At 37.2% G+C, this 22,424-nt stretch overlaps 1 protein-coding gene and 1 long non-coding RNA gene across 2 annotated transcripts in view; one reads left to right on the forward strand and one right to left on the reverse strand.

The window, feature by feature from the left end:
- Positions 1–403: 403 nt before the first annotated feature.
- frem3 (Fras1 related extracellular matrix 3) overlaps positions 404–22,424 on the reverse strand; it is a 35,104-nt gene continuing 13,083 nt past the window's right edge. Inside the window, exons 3-24 of the mRNA XM_048196646.1 lie at positions 21,079–21,225; positions 18,718–18,948; positions 18,301–18,426; positions 17,802–18,053; positions 15,550–15,699; positions 13,830–14,039; positions 13,505–13,702; positions 13,255–13,419; positions 12,983–13,165; positions 12,672–12,802; positions 11,260–11,418; positions 9,935–10,238; positions 9,627–9,758; positions 9,199–9,530; positions 7,494–7,686; positions 7,197–7,301; positions 6,033–6,160; positions 5,769–5,903; positions 5,468–5,594; positions 5,149–5,336; positions 2,800–2,946; positions 404–2,707 (exon numbers count right to left, since the gene is read on the reverse strand). Of these exons, the coding sequence (XP_048052603.1) occupies positions 2,183–2,707; positions 2,800–2,946; positions 5,149–5,336; positions 5,468–5,594; positions 5,769–5,903; positions 6,033–6,160; positions 7,197–7,301; positions 7,494–7,686; positions 9,199–9,530; positions 9,627–9,758; positions 9,935–10,238; positions 11,260–11,418; positions 12,672–12,802; positions 12,983–13,165; positions 13,255–13,419; positions 13,505–13,702; positions 13,830–14,039; positions 15,550–15,699; positions 17,802–18,053; positions 18,301–18,426; positions 18,718–18,948; positions 21,079–21,225 (4,268 nt within the window). The 3' untranslated portion in view covers positions 404–2,182. The remainder of the gene's footprint in view (positions 2,708–2,799; positions 2,947–5,148; positions 5,337–5,467; positions 5,595–5,768; positions 5,904–6,032; positions 6,161–7,196; positions 7,302–7,493; positions 7,687–9,198; positions 9,531–9,626; positions 9,759–9,934; positions 10,239–11,259; positions 11,419–12,671; positions 12,803–12,982; positions 13,166–13,254; positions 13,420–13,504; positions 13,703–13,829; positions 14,040–15,549; positions 15,700–17,801; positions 18,054–18,300; positions 18,427–18,717; positions 18,949–21,078; positions 21,226–22,424) is intronic.
- LOC125272076 overlaps positions 6,333–22,424 on the forward strand; it is a 62,267-nt gene continuing 46,175 nt past the window's right edge. Inside the window, exons 1-3 of the long non-coding RNA XR_007185760.1 lie at positions 6,333–6,598; positions 15,565–15,610; positions 16,399–16,501. This is a non-coding gene — a long non-coding RNA (uncharacterized LOC125272076). The remainder of the gene's footprint in view (positions 6,599–15,564; positions 15,611–16,398; positions 16,502–22,424) is intronic.

Consider the following 22,424-nt stretch of genomic DNA (forward strand, 5'->3'; position numbering starts at 1 on the left):
ATTTCAATAGTTCACATGACTTTGGCAGTTTGATACGCGCTCCGAACCACTGATTCAAAACAAAAGATTCGTAAAGCTTCGAAGCTTCATGAAGCAGTGTTTTGAAATCGCCTATCACTAGATATTGTTGAATAAAGTCGTTATTTTGTTTTTTTGGCGCACAAAAAGTATTCTCGTCGCTTTATAATATTAAGATTAACCTACTGTAGTCACATGAACTGTTTTAAATACATCTTTAGTAGCTTTCTTGGCATTTGAAAGTGTTCATTTTCTTTCTGGCAATGGAGGCCTCACTGAGCCATCGGATTTTATCAAAAATATCTAAATTTGTGTTCTGAAGATGAACGAAGGTCTTACAGGTGTGGAACGACATGAGGGTGAGTAATAGATGACAGAATTTTCATTTTTGGGTGAACTAACCCTTTAATATTACACCCTGTTGTGCTGATAGATATCTGTCCCTATAAGTGAGACTCAACTGCAAAATCTTTCATCAATGCACTTTGTTTGTGCTTGGAATTTGTTAAAGTTGTTTACTGCATTCTGATCACTCACTGCCTGGAACATGTTACATGTTAAATGACAGAAATTCAACTTGTCTCAGCTTATAGAAGTAGGCATTTATATTTTAAACACTTAACAGGCACTTTATAATTAAACAAGTATCTTTACAGAATTCTTTTCATCAGCAAAAAAAAAAAAAAAAAAAAAAAAAAATCAAAAACATTCTGATAAAATGGCAGTTTCCCCCCCCAAACACAAAGTTAATGGTGTATTAGCTAACATAGACTTCAAATCTGTTTAAACCTTTTTGTCCTGGTGTAATCTGATGTTAGCAATTTCCATAATACAAGATGAGATATAAATTAAAAAATGTTTGTAAAATTGGTTTGCGTCTATTAAATTTTAATAAATTGAAAAATATTTAGCATTAAACAATAAATTGAAATAAGTATCACCGACTGGGAAGCCACAAAATAAAAACTAAAAATCTAACAGTAGTAACAATTTAAACTTATAATTTGAATATTCATCATTCTTTGTTTCAATTTTGTAAATCTGTAATGATTTTTTAACATGGAAAAAAAAAACACTTTGTATGTGTGGTTCACAAGTTTTCAAGTTTTATCAGGGTGTATTTTATCATGTACTATCTTATGTTTAAACCAGTCTCTCCTTTTGACATTAGATAAAGAATAGGCAACTATGTACACACAGCATTAATGTGTGATTCTGAACCACATTTTAACATCCTGAAAAGGTATAAAAATAAGTACATTCTGAATAGTTATGAACTTGAACAGTACTCTCCTTTTGCATAGCAACACATCGATCATGTGGGAACGCTGGCCTGTGCTCTTTTACACAGCAGTTCATGTCATGGAACATATAAAAATAGATACATTTATTACATAAATGTTCGAAGAAGCCAGTTCTTGCATCTTTCAATTTGCTTAACAAATCACACACACACACTCAGAAGAAGAACTGTTACATATCGGCTGAAGTTAAAATGGACTGATTAAAAAAAAAAAAAAAGAAAGAAAGACTTGATGATCCTGAACATTTAAATTGTTCAAATTGCCTAGGTAACTGCTGAGATTGCTGGTTTTGGCTATAATGACCAACATATGCAATTCATAGCGAGGTAAATTTACCATTTAAAGGTATATATATATATATATATATATATATATATATATATATATATATATATATATATATATGTGTGTAATATGTTGTTGTAGACCTTTTTTTTATTATTTGGAAAAAATTAAATGGGTTGATTTATATATAATGGAGCAATGCTTGTTAAATTTGCAAATAATCTGAGTTTGACAAAAACTGAAGCACAGATTCACTCTGTTTGTCTGAGCATGTTTTCTGTGGCCAATTCTGGTTCACAGGTCTACTGATTGGAGCATGCTAAAATAAAATTAGTACTATGAAGCTCAAACATAATCTTAAGAGAAAGGCAACAAGCAACTTGAGGAGTCTTGGAGTCAAGATGTCTTCACTGAAGCTGTTAAATGCTCCAAAAACGCCATATATTGGATGGTGTCATTTGGCTTTAGATCTCAGAATATTTCCATCTCCATAACTTCAGCTGCTTCTTGACAAGAAAGCACCATGGTGAGAGTTAGTTTTGGCATGTCTTAATGAACAAGGAACAGGGGGGGGTTTAAACCTCAGAGCTGTCCACATTGTGTCTTGTGGGCTCCTTGTATGCTGTGCAGGATGAAGTGGAATAAGCTGGGTACTTTTTCTCTTTCTGCTTGCGTCGCATCAAGAGAACCACCAGAACTACAACCAGGCATACCAGCAGGATGAGCCCAGCTACCCAGAGCAATGTGGACATGCCAGCGGGAAGAGATAACTCTGAACCAGGCCCCTTACCCAGGCTCCCCTCCACCAGGGGGTGCTCTAGTTCAAGCTCACGGCCCCATGGCTGGCTCACCCGGAGTCGGTTTGAGCGGTCCAGGGCGATATGCTGAATGTTGGTGCCTCGGTTATTTTCAACACCGATGTCGAAAGCTTCTGGGTCAGGTACTGCACGTCGATTACGGGACTGGGGGCCAGGGTCAGCTACGGCGGAGGATATAGCATGGTGGTACTCAAGGCTTCTTTTACCAATGCCTCGGATGGCGTTCTCTCTAGAACGAAGGGTGTAGATGGTGTGGATGAACCATTCACGGCCAGCAGCGACCTGAGGAATTGAACAATCTATCTTAATATTCTGGATGAAAATTGTGCACCTTTGGGTTTCACTATAGTTATAAAATATGGTGAGTCTCTGACCTGGAAGAGGGGAGATGATGACAGGGTGAAACCATCTGATCCAGGTTGTCTGACCAAAGGCAAGGCTCCAGGGGTATCCAAAGCCAGACTGGCATCAAACTGGACATTTCCAAAAGTGATGGCCTGGGTTTCTGGCTGAGCTTTGTCCTAAAGTTCAAAAACCAACATGTCCATATCATACATTTAATTGGTGATAAACAAAAAATTAATTTATTTAACATGGAGTTACATACAATGACTTGAAAACACCTAATCTATGATGAGCATGTTTTTCATTTCTAAAAAAAAAAAAAAACATTTAATTTAAAATTTTTTGGGCGGCATAAAGTCAAATTGTCAAGGCGATACATCTACCCTGATATAATAATGTAAGAAAAAAAAACAATCTCTTGTTATTAAATTATCTTTTATTATTGTTCCTTTGAAAAAAAAAAAAAAAAAACATCAAAACTGCTTCAATCCTTATTAATATTTGAAAAACTTTTGTATGACAAATCAAAACCTTCTGGTGCAATCTACATACACAAATGCGCATAAAACCTCCCCCAAAACAGGAAATTATATCGTAGAGGAACTGCAGACCTTAAAGACTGTGTCAAGGTCAGGAAGTCTCTTACTACAAACCCGATTCCAAAAAAGTTGGGACACTGTACAAATTGTGAATAAAAACAGAATGCAATGATGTGGAAGTTTCAAATTTCAATATTTTATTCAGAATATAACATAGATGACATATCAAATGTTTAAACTGAGAAAATGTATCATTTTAAGGGAAAAATAAGTTGATTTTAAATTTCATGGCATCAACACATCTCAAAAAAGTTGGGACAAGGCCATGTTTACCACTGTGTGGCATCCCCTCTTCTTTTTAAAACAGTCTGCAAACGTCTGGGGACTGAAGTGACAAGTTGCTCAAGTTTAGGAACAGGAATGTTGTACCATTCTTGTCTAATACAGGCTTCTAGTTGCTCAACTGTCTTAGGTCTTCTTTGCCGCATCTTCCTCTTTATGATGCACCAAATGTTTTCTATGGGTGAAAGATCTGGACTGCAGGCTGGCCATTTCAATAACCGGATCCTTCTTCTACACAGCCATGATGTTGTAATTGATGCAGTATGTGGTCTGGCATTGTCATGTTGGAAAATGCAAGGTCTTCCCTGAAAGAGACGACGTCTGGATGGGAGCATATGTTGTTCTAGAACTTGGATATACCTTTCAGCATTGATGGTGCCTTTCCAGATGTGTAAACTGCCCATGCCACAGGCACTCGTGCAACCCCATACCATCAGAGATGCAGGCTTCAGAACTGAGCGCTGATAACAACTTGGGTTGGCCTTGTCCTCTTTAGTCCGGATTACATGGCGTCTCAGTTTTCCAAAAAGAACTTCAAATTTTGATTCGTCTGACCACAGAACAGTTTTCCACTTTGCCACAGTCCATTTTGAATGAGCCTTGGCCCAGAGAAAACCCCTGTGCTTCTGGATCATGTTTAGATATGGCTTCTTTTTTGACCTATAGAGTTTTAGCTGGCAACGGCGAATGGCACAGTGGATTGTGTTCACCGACAATGTTTTCTGGAAGTATTCCTGAGCCCATGTTGTGATTTCCATTACAGTAGAACCCCTTTATGTGATGCAGTGCCGTCTAAGGGCCCGAAGATCACGGGCATCCAGTGTGGTTTTCCGGGCTTGACCCTTACGCACAGAGATTGTTCCAGATTCTCTGAATCTTTGGATGATATTATGCACTGTAGATGATGATAACTTCAAACTCTTTGCAATTTTTCTCTGAGAAACTCCTTTCTGATATTGCTCCACTATTTTTCTCCGCAGCATTGGGGGAATTGGTGATCCTCTGCCCATCTTGACTTCTGAGCGACACTGCCACTCTGAGAGGCTCTTTTTATACCCAATCATGTTGCCAATTGACCTAATAAGTTGCAAATTGGCCCTCCAGCTGTTCCTTATATGTACATTTAACTTTTCCGGCCTCTTATTGCTACCTGTCCCAACTTTTTTGGAATGTGTAGCTCTCATGAAATCCAAAATGAGCCAATATTTGGCATGACATTTCAAAATGTCTCACTTTCAACATTTGATATGTTATCTATATTCTATTGTGAATAAAATACAAGTTTATGAGATTTGTAAATTATTGCATTCCTTTTTTATTCACAATTTGTACAGTGTCCCAACTTTTTTGGAATCGGGTTTGTAAACTAAATTTAAATTTATAAAATGGTATAAATGTTTTCACTGACTCTTTGATCTTCCGCTATACAAATTAAGATCCACATTCACAATGAAAGGTAAAACATAGGGTATGAGGTTGAAAAGAAAAATAACATACCAGGATCTTGAGCCTGTAAAGCAGGGATGGAGCATCAGCCAGGCATCCATACTCTTTATTTGTAGGGTTGTACTTTGGCACATAACCATCCGTACCAGTACACAGGAACACTTTCTCTATGCTGCAGGAGAAAGAATCACCCAGGTTCTGCACTGGGTCCACCATCACACGCCCATAGATCTTAGAACCTAGAGGAAAGCAAATTAGATTAGATTAGTTTCACACTCAATACAGGGACTGAATGAATAATAAATTCAGTGGTTTTCACCTAAACTAAATTTAAATAATTATATTATTATAGTCCTTGGGTGTCTATTACCTTCCATGAAGGCAGTGTCCGTGCCCTCTCCAAAGCCCATGGAGCCATCAGACAGCCACAGCTCCTTCTTCGATAGCAGGAACATCTGTGTGTTCAAACTAAACTCTGCTGATACAGGGTCACTCACCTGAGGAACAGCACAAAACAAGCAGGTGTTTATGCGTCATGTTTATATATTCATTGTGACTGACAGGATTAGATGACCATGCTGTAACCTTATAGTAGGTCTGTAGTTGAATTAATAAACATGTCAACTACATATTCTCACAATGTGAAGGTAAATGAAGAAGTTGAAACCAACCTGTTGGAAGCGGATGTCCATGTCGAAGGTGAGGGGCTCCCTCGGGTGGCACACAGGGGGTATGCTGAACTCCCCATTAGGTGAAGCACTGCATGGAATCAGCTTCACAGTATAGGTGCCAGAATAGTCTCTCACCTACACGCACATATGACCAGTTTACCTTTGTAATATTCATAAAATTTATAGCCAACATCTGTGAATTGTATGACTGACATTATCTAAATAAAATAAAAGGCAAAACAAACAAAAAACAGCTAAACTTACAGCAAAGTCAGAAACAAAGCTCCATTGTTGCATGGGCTGGTTGTAAGTGGGTTCAGTTCTGACCAGGGAGAGAGTGAATGTGAGTCCAGGGTGATCCGCTGACATTACCATAGAGGACAAAGTGGTTCCTGAAAGCCAATACACATCCCAGACATGTCAAATTCCAAATAAACATAACTTCAAAACCAGTTTGATTTTATTAACATTTATATAAAATAATATTTGCATTCAATCACACATTTAATATTTTTCTAGAAAAATATTAAATCTATTATTGTTGTTATTATATTGTTTAGCAATGTACTGTATCCAAAATATTTTAAGAAAAATCAAGTAGGCTAATATACTGTTTTATTTAATCTACAGAAATCATATATCTCTTGCCAGTGTGCCACTCTTCGACCAATCAGAGGCCAAAAGTTACTACCGCGTGACCAATATGAAGCAAAGAAGAAAATACGAGAAATGTAAACGGATATGAATTGGTGCTCATGAAGAATTTATGAATCTTTATTTTGGAAGACTAGAGGACAGTAGGACATTCGTGAGAAATGCATCGCAATGAGGTAATTTTTTAAGTATTTCCAACGTGGCGCCACACGAGATTTGAATGGCGACAACAAGTGTTGGACTAAAGCGCGCCAAAACAAACCCGGTCCTAACCTAATCATGTTTAAACTTTACATTACATTTACAAGCTCAGTGACAAGAGCTCATATAAATAACTGAGACTGAGATGTTTTATAATGACCTATACTGTGTTAGTAAAAGTAAATTCCAAAATAGGCCGTAAAATTTACAAACTAAAATACCAAAAGCGTGTTTATCATGAGCTGCGTTTCCTCAAATATAATACATAGCTTTTTAAATACTAAAACGTGGTTTTGACTGTAAAATGTATTAACAAGGAAATGTGTTAAAACAGAACACCAAATCTTTTTTACCAAAATCATTTCTATTTTATTACTCTTAAAGTGGGAAAAGGTTTTGAGAGATTAGTGTCACCAGTAGAGGGCAGTAAAGGTTTTTGTCAGTAAAGGATGTCAGTGTAGGCGACTGTAGCTCATAGATTTATCTCTTTGGGGCAAAGTTTGACAACACAGTGGAAGAGAGTTAAAGGAGGGCCTGTCAACAGGTATGTGTGTGTCTGTGTTTTTGGGTTACCTGGGTGAGACATGACAAACTGTCCCCTGAATCGAGCCTCAGTCTTAAAGTTGACAACAAGACGGCCATCATCATTTATTCTCATGCTTGTGGGATACATGGCACCTATAAAATAATTACACAAATAACAACATCAGACAGATTACAGTGACTAGACAGACTAATACTAATAAATGTTTTAAAATCTGCTTTAATTCGGTCTCTAAAATAATTTGTATTCATGTCTATTTGAATTCACCATCTATTAAAATTTCTGATGCATGGTATCCAAAACTTATGGCACTATGGCATATCTACCTTGTAGCTCAGCCTCTGGTGGGCTTCCAATACCATCTTGCCATAAGATGGCAGTGTCATACACAAAAGTGAGCCTCAGCTCAGAACGTAGGTCAAAATGTTGCCAGCCACCAACAGCAACAGGAGAGTGGAAGACATAGGACACAAACAGAGGCACCCTCAGGGTTACATAGGACTGAACTAGATTCAGCACCTACAGACACAGGAACAGAGGAAAACACATTAAAAAATTAAATAAATGTGTAAAATGTACAAGAACCTTCTCAGTCTTAATGATAAACAAATGCTGTCTCTGTGAGTTGAAGCTGGAAATATGTTTTCATAGAGATTTTCAGTCTCTATATGAACATGTTTATGCAGAGAATTTGCACATAGTTCCTAATATATATATATATATATATATATATATATATATATATATATATATATATATATATATATACATACACTACCGCTCAAAAGTTTGGGATTGGTAAGATTTTTAATGTTTTTAAAAGAAGTTTTGTCTGCTCACAAAGGCTTAATTTATTTAATTAAAAATACAGTAAAAACAATAATATTGTGAAAAATTATTACAATTTAAAATAACTGTTTTCTATTTGAATATATTTTACAAAGTAATTTATTTTCGTGTTGGCAAAGCTGAATTTTCAGCATCATTACTCCAGTCTTCAGTGTCACATGATCCTTCAGAAATCATTCTAATATGATGATTAGTTCCTCAAGAAATATTTGTTATTATTATCAATGTTGAAAACAGTTGTGTATTTTTTTTTTTTTTTTCAGGATTCCTTGATGAATAGAAACGTTCAAAAGAACAGCATTTATCTAAAATACAAAGCTTTTGTAACATTTTACACTACAGTTCAAAAGTTTGGGGTCAGTAAGAATTTTTATTTTTATTTTTTTGAAAAGAAATTAAAGAAATTAATACTTTTATTCAGTAAGGATGCATTAAATCAATCAAAAGTGACAGTAAAGACATTTATAATGTTACAAAAGATTAGATTTCAAATAAACACTATTCATCAAAGAATCCTGAAAAAAAAATATTGTACACAAATATTTTATACATCTGTACACAATAAATGTTTCTTGAGCAGCAAATCATCATATTAGAATGATTTCTGAAGGATCATGTGACACTGAAGACTGGATTAACGATGCTGAAAATTCAGCTTTGCCAACACAAGAATAAATTACGTTTTAAAATATTTTCAAATAGAAAACAGTCATTTTAAATTGTAATAATATTTCACAATATTACTGTTTTTTACTGTATTTTTAATTAAATAAATGCACTCTTGGTGAGCAGACGAAACTTCTTTTAAAAACATTAAAAATCTTACCGATCCCAAACTTTTGAGCGGTAATGTATATATAAAAGTTAGGAACTATGTACAAATTCTCTGCATAAACATCAAGCAGCTTAATCAAGTATTTAACATATAAAATAATAATTCTACATACAAAATAAAAATGAAAATTTATATTTAGCAAGGATGCATTAATATTACAATTTAAAATTGTTTTATATTCTTATATTTAAAATATTTCACAATTGTATTTTTAAATGCAGCACAAGAGTCTTCTTTCAAAAACATTAAAACAATCTTATTGACCCCAAACTTTTATATTTACAGTAAAATTAGAATGATCATAGCTTTGAATGACACGGAATCCTGTAATCTGATTCCTGAAATACCTGTCCATCTGTGCCAATCGATCCCCCGCAGTCATTCAGCAGCTCTGACATGTCATAGTAGCTACTGAACTCCCACAGACATGCCTCAAGGTTAAGGTTGCGGTAGAATCGAAGGGAATTGGTGCTACGCATGGCCACGCTGTACTGGTACGGTGAAGTCTCGCCAATAATTTCTGGGTTCTTTGTGGCATCAGTGATAAAACCATGCGCTGTTTGGATCTCGTTGAAATCCAAGAGGTTAGAGCAGCGGTGGTTTCCTACTCGTGTACCATCTGGACTAAGGGTTAGCTCAAAGTTTGAAAGGGGACGTGTGGAGATAACAGGCAGCATGCCTGAGAAAAAACAATGAAGATTAATATCCTGGATTTATTTCGATTGACATTTACTTACTTAATATTGCATTATTTGTGATGGAGGTGGTCACTCACCATCCATGTGCGGCATAGTAACAGTGAGTTTGATCAGATTGGGGTAGTCAGGGTCATCCGGGCCAGTGTAACGGATTTTAGCTGAGAACGGTTCAGCACCCACTGTTCCAGGTATACGAGGCTGACACAGGCCTAAGGATAGCAGACAACTTGATTAAACTTTCAAACTTATTCATTTTCCTAGACAACCCAGAAAACAGTAAAACAAACCAATATACAAACAAAACCTTTTTCTTGTTGAATTTCATATTAATAATTCTTAAAGAATTGAGCAGCAATCCAAATTGTGGTAGTCACAAGAGCCTCACCCTCCTCTCGGCTGATGACCACAATGGGCGAACTGAGCTCCAGCCCAGCGTCTCCATTGGCGTTGAAGGCTCGGGCGGCACACTGCACACGGGAACCTGCCTGGAAGTAGATGGAGTCCAAGGTGATGGACTTGGTGTTAGTGAAGAAGGTGTTGGTGTCCACTTCGCGCATGGGGCTGGTGACTCCATCCGGCCCACTGGGGGCACTAACCATCCAGCGGTACTGAGTTAGTGTGTCATTGATGTTCTCCACTGAACAAATTGAGCCAGTCTTGTCAAAGTCAAAGTATTTGGGGTTGCATGCCTGAGGAACATAATTACAAGAAAACAATCAGAATTATTAAAGTTTTTTTATTTATTTATTTTAATTTTTTTGAAAAATTAGAGACAAAAGATATTGTATCCACCCCTAATCATATTTGGAGTCATATTCCACAGCATTTAGTTATTGGTTCAATTCACCCTTTCTCCAGGAGTGAAGACCAATCATAATGCAGAATTAACGTCGGTGGACTTGAACTTGAAAAATAGTGTATTGACGTCTGTCCGCTGTTGAAACAATATACCTTCTGATTCTGATGTTCATGTTTTTTTCGTGCAAAGGAAGATTTGAATGGTTTACGTGTTGCTTGAACTGAGGCGCTACAGCGATCAGTCGTGACACATTAAAGAGGCACAAAATGTTATTGTTGGAATTTTTTTTAAAAATTACAAAATATGAAAGCTAACACCGTGTCTACACCAGACGCGACTTTTATCGCGTCGCATCGCGCCGCAGCGGCTAAAAGCTGTCTACACTGAACGCGACAAGACGACCGTTGGAAAGCACTTGGACTATGTCAGAAATAGAGCGGGGAATCCGTTCACTGTCAGGAATTTATCGCGTCGCGCCACATCCTGTGTAGACAGTATCACAGATTATAATGGGTTCTATTGTCTTTTGACGCGTCGCGCCACTTGCGTCCGGCGTAGACACGGTGTAAGACTTTGTTTCATACCAAAAGTAACCACCTCTGTCTTGTCTGTTGGCGCGTTGTCAGTGTCTTCTTTACTCCGCAATGTATTTTTCACTGCGTGAGAACATGATGTGTGGCATGAGAGCACCATGGCTTGTCGGACGTAGCGACATTAACTAAGGGGTGCAGATCTTTGCGAAGGGTGAGTTACTTCATTAAGACCATCTCCTTATTGCAAGGTCTGTTTTTACTTTTTCCTCTACATTTTTACCATACGCTTTATATGGCAAATGAAAGGGAAACTGTCAAAAATAAAATGAGACAAATCCCACAAAGTGATTAACTGGGAACATCATTAGCATCACTTACCGTGACACAGACAACAGGGTAGCCAGTTGGAGGGTGGGGATTGTCCTTAGCCCGAATTGTGTCATCATACAGCAGCAGTGACACCACCTGAGGCACTGCTGGGAAGGTGACATCAGCCACACTATTCATCTCTTCGATGTACACAATAGCCTTATTCATCTACAGAAAGTAGGAAAGGGAAAAAAAACAACAACCATTAGACTCTCAATCAAATTTGAGGAACAATAGAGTATGTAAATGCTACAGTAACGTAAGCAGCAGTAAAAAAGACTATCAACTTACTATGAACCTTGACATGTTTATGACAAAATGTTGCAGTTATTTCCTTAAGAATAAAGTTAAGAATATATGTATTCCTAAAAACATTTCTTTAAAATGTTCTCATTTTTTCTCTCAAAATGGTTCTTAAGACAAAAAATAAGAAGAATTTGAATTCCTGAAAGGAATGTTCTACAAATAATTGTCTTAAAGTTAGGATAAGCTAAACTTGTCTTAAATCTCCAAAGGTACTATTTTATTGGGATGAATTTATTGTGTTGTTTCCAATGTTAAGCATTACAAAACACTAGCTATATAATGCATATTACTCTTACTAGGGATGTGCACAAATCTGAACTGACACCAGTGGTGTGCAAATGAATGCAACAAACCACTCTAGACTGAGAAAGGGTCTTTATGATTATTTAAAATACATGGCATATTAAAAAAATGCATTGCCAAGTGCTGAACTCCATCAATCCCGTCGCAACAAAAATGTTGTGTATGCTTATTATGAATTTTGAGGTAATCTGCAGACAGCACAAAAAGATGGCCTTTGAAGTGTTTTTCAATGAGTTGATCAGTGAGTCTTCGGCAGGAATTGCCATATAATCAAACAATGCCAAAGACTGTAATTTTTTCCACAAGAAGAAAAAAGCAGATGTTCTTAGGGAAATATTTGAGAACTTATTAAGATATAAGAATTGTACTTGTACTGTATATAATATAGTACTTGTCTAAGTAGTAAAGCTCTATACAAACACATTTTAAACGTTAAGTCAGAGACTTGACGTGTGAAGTTTATGTGCGAGTGACCCAAGTTCATGCTCTCTTCTCAATTTAATTTCCTGTCGTCTCTCAGTCTGTCCCTGTCAACAAGATAGCAAAAAGCACCCCAAATGGCTCTAAGGCCTAGACTGTAGAGGCTTGTGTACATGTTCAATGAATAACACTGTTTATAGGTCACTGTGACCATTGAGGGCCATTTACATCATACAGACTCATTTGAAAGAGATTGGAGACAGCGATTGGCTCTTGCTGACAGAGGCAGCTGCCACATGGCTATTTTAGCAAGAGAGGCACGTTAGCGTGAGTCTATGCGAGTGTTCGATGTGGCGTCTCTGGGGGTATTTTTAGAGATGATGGTCTCTGACCTGTGTCTCAGCCACCATATACTCGTCAGGCTTCATGTGAACAGTGAAAGCCTCACGGATCTCTCTTTGTCCATCATACAGAACCTGGATCTCCACCACATGCTCTGTCTCACCCTCCTTAAATTCCACATCTGTAGGGACATACAAACAAAGAAGTACATAGAGGAATTAGACACCCGATTTGTTTATCTGTGAGCGTAATTGTGTCAGGATTTTTCATTACTTTTTTGATCTCTGTAAAATTATTTCTGCTAATAGTAAGGCATCTCATGGGCTTTTTATTTTGTAGCCTTCATAAGTCTTCTGCTGACCTTGAGAAAGGGGATTGTAGTCCTCTCCTGATGTTGCAGAGCCATCCTTGGTATGAATTCTCACCACAGAGACCTTGGAGGTATCACCCTGACGCAGGACAGGAATTTTCACTACAGCAATCTCTCCAGGAAGTTGTGGCTCCCTAACACTGTATTTGATCTCAGCAAACCTGATGATGGACTCTGAGGTGGAGAAGTAGTTTTGTTTTCTGTGAGAGAAGCTCATGAATGCTGATGTTTGTCAAGAATAAGAGGAAAAAAATTATACTCACTATCCTTATGGTCAGTGATTGTGACCAGAGCTTCTTTTTGTTCTCCTACTGAAGCTCCATATGGTGATTTGCTCTTAGGTGTGCCCAAAACCAAGCGGAACTCCTCATCCTCTTCATGAACCGTGTCATCCACTAAAGTCACAACACATGGCTTCTCAATCTCCCCTGTAAACAGAGATACAAAAGATGAGAACATCATGAGGACATGAATGAAAGGCTGGTCAAGGAACATGTTGGAAAAAAAAGGTACCTGGTAGAAACACGATGATGGATGCGTCAGTATTGGGTCGTTCATCATAATCCATCATGACTTGGGCAGATCCCTGGCGAGTGTAACAGAGGACTGTGGACCTCTGACTGATGTCGCCACTGCGGTACACCATCGCCTTCACCTCTCCATCAGCCTCATCCACCTTGTACTCTGCCTCCCTAAACTGGACTTTGGGTACTGCAGAAATACCCAGCAGCGATAATTAACCAGTATCACTCATCTCAGTGTTTCAGGTATCTGCAGTTTAATGCACTCTGAAACTGTTATTATTTTTTTCATAGTGTTGTTTTAATCCTCTACTCACAGTCTGTAACAGTGTCATTAATAGTGATGACAGTTTTGCTAGGCTCTCCAAGGACTGCGTTCATGGGCATACGCAGCACCAGCTCAAACGTCTCTGGCCCCTCCAGCTCTGGCTGGCCCAGGTCATCGAGAATAGTCACACGGAAAGTCTGCATGGTCACACCTGGAGCAAAGTCCAAGTTACGGCTGATTCCCACATAATCTAGACCCGCTGGAAGGAAGAGGAAAGGGTGGGGGAGATATAGTATGCATATGAAAATTTCACATACATGAAAATGATTGATTAATTGCCTAAAATATATTATTTTATTTTATTTTACCAAAAAATTTGATATTTAGGGCCCGAGCACCGATGGTGTGAGGACCCTATTGTAATTGCCCGGCCAATTATTCTTCTTCTCCAAAATGAATCGCATTTTTGAGGGCCTAAACATGCTCAAACTTTGCACATGCATCAGAAGTGGTGAAAATTTACATCTGGTTGTAGAATTAGGTGTGGCAAAATGGCTCGACAGCGCCACATACAAAATTTCAATTAAGCGCCCTACGTGGTACAGGTATGACATTCCGTAGACAGATGTAACAGCCCAATACCTACAAAAAAGCCCCTGGGTGCAAAATCTGTTAACCCACCAGGAAGTGAGATATTTTGAATTTTCTCTGCAAAATTTTGGCAGTTTTTGCCATTTCCACACGTTCTATTTTAACAGACTCCTCCTAGAGCTTTAATCAGGTCGAGGTCATATTTGGTCAGTCTAATCTAAAGGCCTTTGTGATGTTAAATTGCGAAGATCTAGAGTTTTCGCTGAAGGGTGTGTCCTTGGCGGCCTGACAAATTTCGATGTTTCGCCATGAAACAGGAAGTTGTTGTAACTCGGGCATACAATGTACGATCTGTATGAAACTTAACATGTTTTATCAGAGTCCTGACCTGAAGACATCTACATGGCAATATTCAGTTAGTCATAGCGCCACCTGTGGGTATCAGGGAATGACGTGTTTTACACTGTGATTAACCCCTCATAGAGATTTTAACCAGAAGCATGTCATTTATGGTCAGTCTAATCTTAAGGCCTTAATGATGTTAAATTGCAAAGATCTTGAATCTCCGTTGAAGGGTGTGCCCATGGCGGCCTGATGTTTCGCCATGAACGATGAAGCTGTTGTAACTCAGACATACAGTGTCCGATCTGCCCCAAACTTCACGTGTGATAAGAGTCCTGGCATAAAGACATCTATATGCCAATATTCAGTTAGTCATAGCGCCACCTGCTGGCAACAGGAAATGGCATGCTTTGCACTGTAATTCACTCCCAGAAACAAATTTATATATGACATGAAGTACCAAAAATACTAGAAACAAATCATTAAATCATGAAACACTTTGCTCAGTGATAATGTATGCGATTAACTCAGGCATACAATGTCTGATCTGCTCCAAACTTCACATGTTTGATAACAGTCCTGGCCTGAAGACATCTACATGGCAATATTCAGTTACACTCAAAGCGCCACCTGTTGGCAACAGGAAGTGTGGCACTTTTAAATGACTTTGACATATTTCCCTTGTATTTACTCGTTTACAAGCATGTAGCCCACTGTTCACTGTTTTCCTAAGGCCAACGGGTGGCGGTGAGCCCGGGTGCGAGGGCCCTTTCATCGCTGCTTGCAGCTTTAATAGCAATTGTTTTGTTTTTTTTGACAACTCTGACACTCTTTACCTTCTGCTGAAACAGGGTCACTCTTCCTGGAACGGACTGTGACGGTGGCTGTCTTTGAAAGGTCAGTTCCAGTCCTCCACACTTTCACCTCCACATAACCATCACTCTCATCCACCGTGTACTCGGTCTCTCCAAAATAGAAAGATGGTTCTGCATCAAAGGGAAAAATAAGTTGTTTCTTCCAATTTTCTTAGCATTTTCTTTATCCTGAACAATCTATGTATTAAAAAGTCTGTGTACATTAGTCTGAGACCAGTAGTAAAAATGCTTCTATTTTGCTATTTTATATTTTCTTTATTTGCTTTGTTTTTCATTACAAATTATATTATTAGCATAATAATTTGAGATAAATTTGGAATTACATGTCCTTTTTTTTTGCTTTAATGACAACAGAACTTAAGCTAATGCCTCCACAAGTTGGCACAAAACCTGATAATCTATGTCATCCAGGAAACCAGTTAGTAAAGACCTAACCATAGTTTTAATATAGAAATCACTAGCCTGTATATATGAGATGTTGAATTGGTCACACAAGACTTACCTGTGTTTATTGAAAGGGGATTTGCCTATGTGATTTGTTTTAGTCTTTTAAGACTGTAAAGCATATTTTATTTAAATGTACTGCTGTAAATGATAATAGGCCACATTTTTATTCATAAAATAAATTAAAATTAAAATTTTTCTTAATCATTTTCAATACTAAAACTTTATTTTCCATGTTTAAATTAGATTTGGAATTCAAGATTTTCTATGTGGTCTTAGACCTTTGGACCCTGAAGTACCTTAAATAAAGAAGAAGCCGAGAGGTGCCATTTTTCTCTGAATTAAGTAATTTTTCATCTTGCACAGAGTTGTTCTGACCCATTGGTGTGACAGCGCAGGAAACGTACCATCATTTCTAATGTCCTGCTGAAACCAGACCGTTGTGTGTACTCCAGTCAAGATGCACTTGGTGAGTGTTTATGTTTGTATGTGTGTGTTTGGGAGGTCTGAGAGGCTCCCAGAGCGATATCAGCATCGTGATAAATGAATGCAGAGGGGATAGGCCCTTCCAGGGTGGGGGTAGAGGCCGTAAGTTTGAGGGACCGTACAAAGAAAAAGAGAGCAGTGACACCTCCATAGACAACAAGTCAGAGATACAATAAAAAGATTCCAACTTTGGCTGGCATCCAGACCACAAGTCTATCCAACATCCCCCCCTACAACTAGACACAAATATACCACTGGGACCTTCCAGACCCACCAAGACGCTGAGCTATATATGCGCATTAATCTTCATTCGCTTCTTCAGAAAAAAGGTCTAGGCATGTACATTTACATTTGCACATAAATATCTTTTGGGGTAAGATCCCAAATTGTGGAGGATGGGATTGCAGTTTGAGGTTTTTATGAGTTAGGAAAAACTATGAGGAATGATATTTTCTGAAAATTAAGAGATAAAATAATTAAAATATTCTTTTTAAGTTGAATATGTTTAAACAGAGGGCTGTGCTTTGAAAGGCAAATTCCTGGATTAATCTTTGAATGTAATGAATTCACAGATGGCAGACTATGCTCTTGTTTGGACCATGTTCCCTTTAAGTAATGCACACAAATCCTAAATCCTGAATAGACAGGATGTTCACAAAGCTCTTTCAATGCCCTTACTGAGGTTTATGGGCCATTACAAAGGTCATAGGGGCCTCAATTGTGCTCCCTCAACTTGTTTTGGGTTATCGTGTTACCGTGCTGCCAAGGACAGCAGTGGTATGACCACAAAGTAAAGATGGATTGTTCTGCGGCTACCTATCCTTTCAAAGTGTGTATAATAAAAAGAACATCTGTAAAGAAAGAACAGGTGAGGCATGTCATTATAACCACAGAACATAGAGGAGATAGTTTTGTGTCTTTATGAGGATGTCATTTTTAAACTAATGTATTGAAAGGATTTGTGGTTTGAGAAAATGACTATATTCTAACTATATTTACACTACTATAAGTAAATATATAGGCTCAGTCCCAAGTACGATAGTATATAATAGTATATACAGTATACTGTTCAAAAGGTTCTTTTAAAGAAATAAAAAATTATATTAAAACATATTTTCGAAAGTAAGAAAATGACAGTAAAGACTTTTACAAAAAAAAAATATATACATATATTTCAAATAAATGCTGTTCTTTTGAGTTTTCTATTCATCAAAGAATCCTGAAAGAATTTTATATATTTATGAGAACATTATTTATTCAGCTGTTTGTTCTTGCCAACTCACCATCATCACTATCAGCCAAGATGACCACTTTGGCTTTGGGGAACTTGGCTCCCACTTGGCCACCCATAGGCATACTGAGGGACACATTGAAGCTCTCCTCTTCCTCATAGAGGGAGTCATCAATAATTATGATGCGACACGACTTCTCCCGCTCATCTTTATCAAAGCGCAGAACACTGGTGTGGTCCTCTGGTCTTGTGATGTAGTCTGAATAGGAAAGCACTGTGCTGGGGGTGGTTCCGGTTGCACTGCCTGAATAGAAGGATTTCTTGTTTTTTATACAAACAGACTTTCAAGTACTACAGATGTACAGTTGAAGTAAGGTCATGTAAGGTCCTCAGATGTAATAAGCAATAGGTTATGAGTCATAAACTAAAATATTGTCACGCAATATTCGAATAATCATGTCATTAGATAAAAGTATGATTAAAATGATTTCATAATATTATACAGAAATGGATAACATTGTAATTAGAAAGCTAGGTTTAATTGATCTTACCTTGTTGTGTGTAACAAATAACCATCAGTTCCTGGCTGACATCTCCTGATCTGCGGACCGGGACAAGTAGTTCTCCTATATCCTCTTCTATACGATATTCTGCTTGAGGGAAGAACACTGTGGACTCTGAAAAGAGATACATTTCAATGCTTAAATGTTGACGTGTATATATATATATATATATATATATATATATATATATATATATATATATATATATATATATATATATATAAGCCTAAGTAGCCAAAGTTTTGTGCTTTTTGACCATTTAATTTCAAAACCATTGGCATTAGTAGGGAGTTGTTCTTTCCTATGCTATTGTGGTGTACACACTCTGAAAGCAATACTATTGGTATATGTGTTTACACTACACAAAGTATAATACTTAGGAATAATTAGGCATTGCATAATTACCATCACCAGGATCTACAATCTCCACAGTAGCTGTATCAGGGTATTCAAGAACAGCCATCACTGGCTCTGAGAGCTGGATTTCAAACATCTCTGAAGTTTCAAACTCTTGATCAGTAAATATCTTCACCCTCCAGGTAGCGGATGTTTGGCCTGGGTTAAACTGGACCTGTTTCTGAGATTTGCCACGGAAGTCTTTGTCCTGTTTTGCTGTGCCGTCCTTGGTAGCAATGCCTTTAAATTAGAAAACATTGTTTGGATACCTTACACTATGAAAGTCACTCAGATTGAGTAAATAGTTTGTGATGCGGTTATTGACAGGACAGGACTATAGATGTGAGAAGTTTAAGATGTCTGCTGTCTACTTTATAACCATACATTTTAATAACCGTAAAAGGCTGTGGTACAATTTAAAAGATTGTAAATCACTATTAAAAGGCTGTGAAAATACCAAACACAGAGGGACCAACTTGTAAGAGTTGCAATTAAAAATTGTGTATCTCTAAATATATGCAAGCACGACAAAGAAGGAGATTCTGTTTTGTTTTTTATTAGGATTTGTATTTAATGAACTGTATTTTTATCTCCACAAAAGAATTCTTGGCCACAAATGATCATGTACTGAACACTTAATTTGCAGACAGATTAAACCTCAGCACAAGTCCTGTTTATTGTTTTTAACATATATTACAAATATATTTTTAACATATGTGACCCGTCACGGAAACCAGGGACACAAGTCGGCAGCACAACTCTTGAGCAAAAGGAGAAAGAAGCATTTTTTTTCAAAATTGGTGATTTTCGTTTTTTTGCAGAATCTGTTAGTTGAGATCATGAAGAAGCCTTTCCGTGTTTGAGATAGCAGTATTGGTATATTTAAAAGCGTACATTTTGAGGTTGAAATCGGCTTGTTTTTCGTAGAATCTAGCACGCAGTAGGGGCGTGTCATTGTCTGTGTGTATTTCCATACTGGGAAGCGTGGCTACTTACTATGCAGCGCTCTGGCCGGCTCTAGCTGATATCAAAATTCAATGAAGAACCGTGGCCGTTACACCGAAAATGTTTTGAAGTACTTCTTCGACAAGCTGGATGCTTATGAACAAGCGCTCACTGATTCTGAAGACGATCTGAGCGACGATGAAAGCGGCATAATAAGACATTACCTCTCTGGAGTCGGGTAACGCGCCGGCGCATTTTGCAGGATTTTTTTCACATTGCAGCAAAACAGACTTAAAATACTCCGTCATTTTTTGTCATAGAGACATAAGTAATATATCAATTGAAACTATAGAATGTCTTCTTTTATTTGTGTACACTCAGAGTAAAAACACAATGTTGTGCTTTTTGTAAAATAAAGAAAACTAACATGATGCGTGATCTCTCCTCTCCCTCTGAACGAAGTCCAATCTGATAGTTCTTAGAAAATGAACTGTAACTTAGTGAATACTAATCATAAAAAAATTATACTTATGTCTGAAAAAACGTTGAAATGTCACGTTTTAAAACGTGTAAGTCAAATCGAAAACAAACCTTCTGTGTTTATGTAATCTGTATGAAAAGAGAGCCATGTCAGAAGTCTGTGATTCAGCTCATTATCCGCTAATGCGGCCACGCCCACGGAGCCAGCGCTATTCATACACAAATTCAGTCAATACATGCATTCATCGTCTCAATCGTGTATTTATTGTCTTGAAAAGTGTTTTGAATAGGCATAGTTAGCGATCTCTGGCCTCTGTTAGTCCAGTTATTTCCTGGATTGCCTATTCTTCTTTAACAGGCTTCTCAGGTGAGAACATTTCATTTCATGATTATAGTGACCAAAATGATCACGGTTATCACAGAATCCTGTTCAAAAAGTCAATTCACCAAGTTTTATGTGGAAAACCAGCAAATAAAAAATTAAATTAGCATCAATATGTACTTTTTCTTTACATAAACATTAAAATAATAACATTAAAAATGATGGGCAGATTTTAAAGGAGTGTCTTGCAACATGTTATCTACAATGCACAAGTTCAAATAAAGTTTTGACAAAAAGTCACATATTTCAGCCTCTAAATCATTTTTATAAAAGTCAAAAAAGATAAATTACTGACATTTACAATGCACATTAACCTTTATTATTAATAGTATGTGGTCTCCCTATAGAGCTTTCTTGAGTGACTACCTTCAAATGGCCACAACTTCTCCAAATATTATCAGATTTCCATGTGTCACACATCGTTGGAAAGCTTTGAGACTACACTTTCAGAATCTGTGAATAACTCAAATTGCCCCAGAACCGACTTGTGTCCCTACTTTCCGTGACTGGTCACATATATTTTGACTTAACTGGGTAATTCCTTCACTTTAATAAATACTTACTGACAAACGATGTCTCTCCCAAGTATCCCCGGCGTTTGAGGGTGACCTCCAGAAACTTTGCATCCTCATCTACAATGTAGTATTCTCTTTCCAAGGATATCCAGGCCCAATTCAGACGGAACGGTTGTGGCTTCAATTTGTTGCCCCCTTTTTCAAACAGAGAAAAGCACAATGAATTGAATTTGATGAAACACAATAAAAAAAGACAAAGTGTGTATTTGAGCACCTTGATACACACAATTCAACCGTTTTTCTAATGATTTAATCTCTTTCAAGTTCAGAAATGTAGAAAGAAAGAGGGGCCAAAATGAGAACAATTTAATCCTGAGTCCTGCTTGTAAATATCCTGGGGTGGTTTTGTATATTGACACTCAACACTTTTTTTTTTTTTTTGTCTTTCCCTCATTACTACAGTAAAATTAAGACACAATATATATTCACACAGTCTTCTTTTTACTACTTTTGTTGGTAAATGAATGAGGTTCAAGAGAAGTGAGTTCAACCAGGTGTCAGGTTAGTGCTGAAAGTCCATTCCATGATAGTGTATAAAGAAAGCATTTGTGAAATATTGTAGTTGGTGCAGATTAACACAAAAGATGGAGAGTTTTGTTACCACTTCCTTCACTAGCCATGAAAACCATAAAGTGACCATAAATAAGACCTTTTGTCTCCAAGACTTCTATATGTGCTACACTTACTTCCATATGTGCTCCAGATCCAAACTATAGGCTAATATTCACATTAAGATAGAAACAAAATAGATATTGTATTGATATTTTAACTTTTTTCATTTTAATAGAGCTATAACCTGAAATATATTATTGATTTCAGCATTATTCTAGCACTTTTTCAGATATTACAAACCTCAGTGACTAATTATCATTTTGAGTAATCAGATTAAAGTATAATCAGATTAGACTCTCTCCATGGACTAAATGATTTAAGCAGGGAAGAGATACAATCCTGAATCTTGACTGACTGAAGTAGGATAAAGAACTGTAATGACTTTGAAAGGATCCTCAATCCCATCTTGCCATAATCCATGCTACCCCATGACTCTGATTATCCCTAAAGAGAAAGGGTATGTCACATTCTTGGACACTATTTCTTGGTACAAGCTGTTGTGGTTTTCTACAGCCAGCATTTGCCTTACCAAATAATTTCTGAGTCCTTGATACTGGACATTGTTTTATATAACAATAACTTGTAAGCAATTTTAAGTGTAAAGCCAACCTGAAAGTGCAATATGTGTTTAAAAAAACAAAACAACAACAACAAAAACCCCCCCAAAAAACAGCAGTTTGAAGTGTTGGAAATAGAGGTTATGTTGTGAGATTGATTTACAG

The sequence above is a fragment of the Megalobrama amblycephala genome, linkage group LG7 (genome assembly GCF_018812025.1).
Source record: "Megalobrama amblycephala isolate DHTTF-2021 linkage group LG7, ASM1881202v1, whole genome shotgun sequence".
NCBI lineage: Eukaryota > Metazoa > Chordata > Actinopteri > Cypriniformes > Xenocyprididae > Megalobrama > Megalobrama amblycephala.